This window comes from Elephas maximus, chromosome 25 (assembly GCF_024166365.1).
Source record: "Elephas maximus indicus isolate mEleMax1 chromosome 25, mEleMax1 primary haplotype, whole genome shotgun sequence".
Classification (NCBI taxonomy): Eukaryota; Metazoa; Chordata; class Mammalia; order Proboscidea; family Elephantidae; genus Elephas; species Elephas maximus.
Genome location: NC_064843.1, coordinates 19030294 through 19038988, shown reverse-complemented (window position 1 = coordinate 19038988; position 8695 = coordinate 19030294). Strand labels below are relative to the sequence as shown.

At 52.6% G+C, this 8695-nt stretch overlaps 1 protein-coding gene across 4 annotated transcripts in view; it reads right to left on the bottom strand.

Annotated features, from left to right (window-relative positions):
* Positions 1 to 711: 711 nt before the first annotated feature.
* The window catches only part of RIPOR3 (RIPOR family member 3), an 87249-nt gene continuing 79265 nt past the window's right edge, over positions 712 to 8695 (bottom strand). For 3 of the 4 annotated variants that reach the window (XM_049870077.1, XM_049870078.1, XM_049870076.1), the window contains 7 exons: positions 8091 to 8226; positions 7389 to 7550; positions 6343 to 6510; positions 5676 to 5878; positions 3967 to 4050; positions 2309 to 2399; positions 712 to 1864 (listed from right to left, as the gene is read on the bottom strand). In XM_049870077.1, the coding sequence (XP_049726034.1) occupies positions 1764 to 1864; positions 2309 to 2399; positions 3967 to 4050; positions 5676 to 5878; positions 6343 to 6510; positions 7389 to 7550; positions 8091 to 8226 (945 nt within the window). In that variant the 3' untranslated portion in view covers positions 712 to 1763. The remainder of the gene's footprint in view (positions 1865 to 2308; positions 2400 to 3966; positions 4051 to 5675; positions 5879 to 6342; positions 6511 to 7388; positions 7551 to 8090; positions 8227 to 8695) is intronic. The other variant, XM_049870075.1, reaches the window with a different exon arrangement.

The window sequence follows — 8695 nt, the reverse complement described above, 5'->3', positions numbered from 1 at the left end:
AACTGTTCTAACTCAGGAACGTGTCCCTTAGCCAGCTGCCTGTAAAACACAACGGTTACCACATCTCAGTACATATGCCCAGGAGACTTGCTGTCTTCAGTGGATTGAGGCAGAATCGAGTTAAAAATAATGAGACTATACAGATAAATTAGTATAGTCTTGCTTTTGTGTATAAAATTAAATAATGTCAGTGCCCCCCAAATTGTTTTTAACTTTGTATTTTGGAACAATTTCAGGCTTGTAAAAATGTTGCAAAAATAGTATAATTTCCTTTCTATCCCCCCGGTTCCGGCTGGCTTTAAGCTGGCTGCTGAGTAAACTGTTGACGCTGCAGCTGGTGAACACACTCTGGTCATGTGAACACAGCACTGAGGATGTGAGGAGGACTGTGATGGTGTCACAACCACTGTCACACTTAAACCTTTGGTTTGGGTATTAAAAATGACATCGAAGCTTTCACAAAGTGCAATGGCAGTGTGAAAAAAATAACCACATTTGTTACTTTGGAACAGAAATTAGATGGGGAGAAGGGCCAGGCCACAGCCTTCCCACGTGGCGCTCCTCTAGGCGTGGGCATGCCGGGAAGCCGCAGAGAAAGCAGGGCCGAGGGCCAGCAGGAGACCTCCCGAGGCCGCCTCTCAGGCTCGCTCCTGTGGGGACAGTGCAGGGCACTCGGGGGGGAAAACAATCACTGCTGTGTCTTTTTTCGGCTAAAATGAAACACCACTTACAATAGTTTTTTAATTGAAATTTCAGAAAACTAGACACATAAACAAGGCAAATAAATACTAAATTAAACCCCAAAAGCACAAAATATGTACAGGAAGCTTAAATGAGGACATTTTAAGTTACGAAGCTCTCCAGATGCCGCTGTCGACAGCAACATCCAAACCTCAGGTTGTCTCCGCGTTAGTAACACGTGGCAGAACGTGGGAAACCTCAGGTTGTCTCCGCGTTAGTAACACGTGGCAGAACGTGGGGATTCTTTAATAGACTTAAATAGCAAAGCAGTGAAACCTTTCTTCAAGCAGCTTATGGCTCCTGAAGCAATTTCTATAACAGGCCCTAAATTGACTTGTTTCAAAATTGGACTTACTTTGGTTCATTCTCGACAGTGACACTCAAGGCCCTTGGTCCACGTGTCTCCTGCCTTCCCCTATGCCATTGAACAGTGAGAAGGCCTGTGATCAGGGGCTGTGCATTTGGGCCTCGGCTGGGGTAAGAATGAAGATGGGAAAGCCTGGCGTGGTGAACCGCCACCTCCCCCAGCTCTTGGAGGTGACAGCTGGTTGCTGTTCAGGTGACTCGAGTCCTTTCCTTAGCAGTTGGCCAGCCTGCTTCCTCGGTCCCAAGTGCCATTCCCAAGGTATTTACTGAGCCAGAAGTGCTGAGCCAGTGATGGGAAGGGAGGCCTCAAATTCAACGCATTTGAATTGAGCCTTTTATTCAAGGCCTCAGCCTGCCTGGCCTTGGCCCTTTGCTGGTGTGGCCAGCTGGTACTGACCCAGCTCCACATCTCTGGAGAAGGTCAAACAGATTCCCAAAGCCAAAGACACAAATGTTTGGTTGGACTTGGGCAGCCTTCCAAGGGCTGTTCGTTGTCATTTTCTGCTTCTGTACAAGAGCCCCACTTGTGCCTTGGGCCTCTGTGACTGGCTCTGAGTCTCGGGACAGCTCTGGCCAGCTCACACAGTGTGCTTAATCGCTGCATCGAGGCAGTAGCACAAGAAGGGGCCAGATGAGAGTCCATCAGCCGAGGCTTTTTAAAATACCGTGATTTCAACGTCTGCCTCCTGGCAAAAGGCTTCTTTTTTGGGGGAGCGAATTCTGTCCATCTTCTCAAAAGCTAAGCGCCCTTTTTCACCTGAAACAGCAAAGTCATCTGTCACTGGTGTCCCCCCAGCCGGTGTTTCCTGCTCGCAAGCCACAGTGACTTTAGTACCTACCTAAGCAGGGCTCGAGAGTGCTGCCGGGAAAGGAGCAGCAGGGCAGGGGCATCTGGGGCGTTCCCCTCCCCGCAGGCCTGCATGGACCCAGGGCCTCATCTCTACAACTACGCAGTGTCTGCTGAATTTCAGGCCTGCCTTGCATCTGGCTTTTGTTCCCAAGGTTCATGAACTAAAGTTTGAGAAGAAAATAAAGCACTTCTTGCTACCTCAACCATGAAGGAAATCTGCGTTGGCCACAGTGCAATTAAATGTGGAGGCTGACTGCATGGGAGCTGCTAATGGCGCCCATGGTGGCAGATGGCAGGGCCTCCTTAGCGTGTCCTTTGTAAGGGCCCTGGGACCACACCACAGTACTTTACCAAACGACAGTGTGGCCTCCCGAGCTGCCGCCCGTACCGCCTCCAGGTCCGACTGGCATAGGCTGGCGATCTGGTCGATGCTTTCAATGCCCTGTGTGAGGTTTGGGGGGAAAGAGGGTCCATTAAGGGATGTTTATCTAAAATGTAGACTCCACTTTTATAAGGCTGGCAGGACCAGCCCTAGTATGGTCTCTGGGGCCTCCGCCCCTTCCTTTTCTTGAGGTTTCCAGGGTCCTTATGTGGCCTCGGGTTCATCAGAGGCGCCACTGGAGGCGTCTTGTCGTTTCAGTCCTGACTGCCAGTAGGCCAGGCCGTTAGCAGCCTTGTCTCTGTGGACACCTTCTGCAAGGCCCGGCTTGAAAAGGAGACCTGCTTCCCTCGGCCCTCCTGCCTCCCCCTGATCTTCAGGTTGGTTGTCAGAGGCAGTGGGGCCTTGACAGCCTGGCTGCCCTCCAGCAGGGTCGAGGGCCAGAGTGACCCTCAGTTCCCTCTGCAGGCCCCCTCACCCTCTCAACGTCTATTTCATTATAACCAAATGGTCCTCGTAGAATTTCTTGATTTGTTCCAGAATGAACAGAGTGAGTCAATTTAATCCGTAGTGACCTATTTTTCATCTAGCAAGTTGGCAATGATTTTTTAAAATGAGAATTCCAGACTCAGGCAACATCTGTGGTAAAACGGGCTTCCCCTCACATCGCATAGGCGTGTAAGTGGGTCTATCAGGAGTCTCAAAATGTTTGTGTTCTCACCTCTAGAGTGACACTTTGGGGAGTCTAGCCTAAGGAAATAACTCAGAACTCTATGTTAATTTAAAAAAACTTTTTGTACAAAGATTCTCATAAGACATACGAACAAAAATAATTTTCTACAATATGAGGGGGCAGGAGGTGAACTTTATGGTTATATACTTGATTGATTCTTTATAAAAAATCTAAAGCATTACCAATCTGGTAAAGTAGAGGGTCAGCGAAAAAGCAGAAGACCCTCAAGGAGATGGATTGACACAGTGGCTGCAACAGTGGGCTCAAGCTTGGCAACAATAGTTAGGATGGCGCGGGACCAGGCAGTGTTTTGCTCTGATGTGCATGGGGTCCCTATGAGTTGGAACCAACTCGACGGCACCTAACAACAATGACCATTCTAACACACCAAGTTTTGATTTTGCTCACCGTTTTTAAACTCTATAGAATGTCATCAAGAATTTTAAATGCACCCAACTGCATATCCGTAAACAAAATAAGAAATATACCAAAATGTCAACAGTTTCTGCTAAGACCATGGATAACTTTATTTACATTTCTGTATTTAACACCCTTTTTTTAACAGTGAATTTATTGTGCTTTTTTAAAGTTTTGATTTTAATTGAGAATATTAAAGCACAGAATCCAAGAGCCCAGAAGTGAGTTCAGGGGGCCACCTGCTTGCTCCCTGCTCTCTGCCTGGCACCTGGGACGGGGCCTGGCCCAGAGCAACAGCTCACTGTTTGCTGACTCTGTCAGGGCACCATTGGTGGAGCCGATGGCTGCTCCCCTGAGACAGTATTTAGATGCCTTTTTGCTGCTGCTGGTTTTCTTTTTCCCCTTTGGGCCTAATGGAATCATTTAGGAAATGAATTCTAACAGTAACCACAAGCAGGCTTTGAGGAAACGTTGACTTACCCTGAGGTGTTTGAGCGCCACACAGGCAGCCTGCTGGAGTTTGGGGTCAGTCTCGGTCAGGGCGTTGGTGTAGAAGAGCAGTGCCTAGGAAAGAAGGTTGTTGAGAATTGGGGGGCAGTGCACGCCAAGTCCTGGGTACCCAGGGCTAATACTTTCCTGGTGTGGATGGAAAGTGAAGCCCTCCTTACCTTTTTCTAAATAAAAATCATTGGGCCAAGTGCACAAAGTCACAAGATGTTCCATTTACCCCTAAAAACTCTGATCCCTGGGGTGTTTTTTTTTTTTTCCAGGCTGATGGCAGTAAATTGGCTCAAGCAAAGAGTCTGATTTCAGTCTTACGATAATGAAATGAGGAAAGATCATGTTGTCTAGTGTTTCACAAATGCATTCTGAAACTGCCATGTATTTAAAACTCTTAAGTTCAGAGAAATCAGAGATGTCCAGCTCGGAAAACAGAGGAATCAAACACACAGGCTGAAGAAGACAGGCGAGGCTGCTGCTTCAGGCCTGAAGGAAGGGTCTTCCCCCCCGCACCCTTTCCAGCCACAACCCTGGTCCTGCCCCCTATAGTCACATGGCCACGGCCAAGTCACTTCACCTCTTCGGGCTTAACTCCACTCAGCTAGAAAATAAAGCTGGCACCTGCTTCATAAAATTGTTGTCAGGATTCACTGGAAATCGTGTTGGGATGTACCTGGCCCACAGGTAAACCCAGCCTCCATGTCCATAAAGGGAAAACCTGGGAGAGTTTGAGTCCACTCTTGGCTAATGGCCACACCTTCAACTGCAAGAGTGAGGAGACTGCAGGGCTCAGAGTCTGGTCTGAGGGACCCGTGTCCAGAGCTTAGAGCAGAGCCTGCACCGAACCCCACAAAACCAGGGAACAGCTGCCCTTCCACAGGAGGCGGCTCTTCTTAAAGAGAACCACTTGCTCCTTGCAGAATGGGGGCGTCTGAGGAGGGAGATAAGATATCTGGGATTTACTCCCAAACCACATGGGTGCAGTGGGTGGGGTGGGGACAGGCAGGATTGGCCACGGGTTGGTGATTGTTGGGCTTGGGGGTGGGCACCTGTGCGTTCATTCTGTTGTGCCTGCATTTGTGTGTGTTCAGTGTTCTCCAGATAGTGCAACAGTAACAACCACAAAGTCTGTGTGGTCCTGAGAGATGGTTAGAGGCGTCACTGGAGAGTTCCTCTCCGGAGCTGAGACCCAGGGATACAGCGCGGCCCAGGATCACCCTTCCCTGCCCACCTAAACGTATAATTATCACAGGTCCAGAAGTCTAAGAGGCAGAAGGGGGAGCTTTGGTTTTCAAGTGGACTGAACCCAGCGGACCATCGCCAGCTGATCTTGCATGTGAACTGAAGTCACAGGGTGACCAGGAAAGAAACATTCATCAGGCAGGTGATGTCCCAGAGACCAAACAAGTTCTCCTTTGGAGACACTGAGGTGGTGAGCTCGCGGTGCCCATTTCTGTGGGTTCCTCAGGCAGCAGCCTGGCACCCCACCCAAGCCTGGCCTCCCTCCGAGGGCCAGGGCTGCCAGCGGCAGGAGCGGGGACTGTGCTTGTATGTGGCCTCCTCAGGGCATCCCTAAATCAAAGTTCCCTGTGGCAAATGCAGCCCCACCCCACCCCCAGTCATTCACTCTATCTTTCCTCCCTTGACCCACACACCTACAGCCAAGGGGCTGCCACCACTGACCGTACCTTTTCTCGGAAGCTTTTGTTCCTGGCTGCGCTGGCCAGGCGTGAGCTGGCTGCCCTGCACACGCGTGGGGACCCTTCCAGCTGGAGCAGGGCCCAGGCGTGTAAGGTCTGGGGCAGGGGCTGGAGCTGGCCCAGCCGCTTCCCCTGCAGCTTCTTGACCGCCCTGGCCTGGGCCGTGCACTGCAACTCTGCTATAAGCGTCACTGGAAGAGAGGAGAAAGCCCAGGTCCCCTTGGGCTCGGGGCGGCGGGCATGCAGTAGCCACTTCTGTCTCTAGCCATTGAGGCACAGATCCCGGACAAGCCGTGCGATCAGAGCCCCAGCTGGATTCGTATCGGAGGGGGAGCCCTTTCTAGCAAAGGATCAAATACATCCTTAAAATGAAGGGAACCGCAGCCCATTCTTGCAGGGACTGTGGCCAGCACGGAGCTCTCACATCCAGCTCTGACCTCTGCTCCCCACTAGCGGAAGCCTCCCTCCCCGGGATCTAATTTCACAACATAGCTGAACGTGGAATCCAATTAAATCTGGGTTCTGGGAAAAACAGTTGCAGGGGAAAGATCAAGTGGCTCTGAATCAGAACCTGAGAAGCTGGCTGGCTTCTGAGAACAGGGAGAGCGCACCCTGCTGCGTTCCTGTCTAACAGCGTGGTTTGAGGCCACCCCACCTGTACCTTCCTTGGTGAGCTGGGCGAAGTGCTTCTCCAGGTCGGAGACGCTCTGCCTCTGCAGGTAGCTGTGGAACTGGAACCAGGTGACAGTCTGCTCCTCTGGGGGCCCGGCTCCGGGGAGCAGCCCACCACAGCTCAGTACCTGGTCCAGCAGCCTGTGGCACACTGGCAGATGGAGAGGCGTGAGGCCGGCTCCCAGAGGGAGGCCCAGATGAGCCCCTCGGAGCCCCCTCGGCCAGGCTAAGGCCTGGTCAGCTAAAAGGCTTTCTAGTGGCCCAGGGGTTGCCATCTGTGCCTGAGGGCCGTGTGTGCCAGCTGGAGACCACGGGCCTGAGTCAGAGAGTCTCAGTGCCCGCACCCCACCCCACGTCTGAATCTGGATCCCTGGAGGTGGGGCCTGGCTATGTGCTTGTCCAGAAAAAAACAAAACCAAACCCGTTGCCATCAAGTCAATTCCAACTCATGGCGACCCTATAGGGCAGAGTAGAACTGCCCTACAGTGTTTCCAGGGCTGTAATCTTTATGGAAACAGACCACCACGTCTTTCTCCCACAGAGCGGCTGGTGGATTCGAACTGCCAGCCTTTTGGTTAGCAGCTGAGTGCTTAACCACTGTACCACCAGGGCTCCCTGCATGTCCACGAGCAGCCACTGAAGTTTGAGAGCCACTGCCTAAAAAACCACCGCCAGCCACCCTTGAGTTGTTCAACAGAGGGAAGTCTCCAGCTCTGCCCTCTGGGGACGAGTCCCGCCAGCACCCAGCAACTCCTTTGCCAGGCCTCACCTGCCTCCTTCCCCACTTGTTCTTAAAGGTCCTGGTGGAAGCTGTGGACTCTGTCCCCAGGGAGGTGCCCCTGAGTCCATCAGCAGAGTCCCTCCTTTCCCTTTTGTAAAGGGCAGATGGCATCATCAAGCTGAGAACTGTCCACAGGGGCCGTGAAGACACTTCACAGAGATGGAGGCAGGGCCAGAATGAGGCCTGTTGTGCCCACGCTGAAGGCCATGGAGGCTCAGCGCAGAGTCTCAGGTGGGGTGGGGGGTTACCTATCTCCAGTTGTCCTGGGTATTTCCCTCGGACCCTGTGCAGGAATGTTTTCTTGAGCTGGTTCAGCAGCGCTGTCGCGGGGCAGGACAGGACCCCGCCGAGTCCCGTGCACCCTCTCCACAGCTTCAGACATCCCTTCCTCCGGGAGGCCTGTGGAATGACTGAGGACCCAGGGTCAGAGAGCTAATGGCCAGCAGGGAAGACTCCCCTCCACTAGGACCCTGGCGTCAGCACAGGCCCCTTGCTGCCTTCCAGTGGGGCACTCAAAGCCAAAGCTGCTTGTTCTATGTGCCTGTAGTGCAGGGGCACCCACTGTTACCAGCATCTACTATGGACAACCTGGACTTCTTCCCAAAGGGGGTCACTTGCCCGAGCCCTTCTAGAAGGTGGAGGCAGAACTCAAACCACCGGACCTTGAGTGTGTTCTGGGATTACATCACTGAACCCTATCCAGTGGCCTCCTGTTATACGGAAGGGAAAGCTGAGGCTCTGAGAGGTGAATCATTAACCCAGGGTCACAGTGGACCTCAGAGCCTGTCCTGCTAACTCGCAGGCTGCCTAGCCTCCCTCCCCATCTCACCATGGTGTGAGCTCAGCGCAGCCACTGCCCCCAGCTCGCACACACCCTCTAGCTCCAGAATTGCAGGAAGAAGATGAGGCTTCATTACTCCTTGCCATTCATACCACAGGTAGTTACTTACTCTCATCAATGGATGTCGCCTTGCTGACCTTCTCAAAATCGAGCACAGAAAGCGTTTCCAGAACCTGCTTTTGCTCTGCCGCTTCTTCTAGGAGGCACTCCTGGACCATTCTCGACAAATTAGGGGAGGCCAGTTTCTGGGAAGAGGCCCACAGTGCTCCACGTGAGCTTGGAGCACGCCCTCCAAGGTTACCATCGTGTCTGGTTCCCACCTACCCTCCTGTCACAATGGGAGCTCCCTGTCTGGGGACCCCCGCTCCCCACTCTCAGATTTTCTGACTGGAGGCTGACCCCCACAGATGCTGGCCAGTCATCACACTCCTTCCCACAGGTCACAGTGGTCCATCCCTGGATCAGGCATGTGGCCCAACCAGAGCCAGGAAAGTTCTCTCCTAGGAATCTGGCTGGAATCACTGCATAAAGAGACCCAATCTCTTCACCAGGAGGAGGCGGGAGCCACCAGGGGCCATCTTTGCCATCAGAAGGGCTGGTCTTCCAAAAAATGGAGCTATCCCACACAGAGGACAGCAGAGCTGAGTGGGAGAGACCTAGGGGTGATGACTTTTGAGCCCCTGGATCCAGCTGGCCCTGAAGCCTACCCCTGGA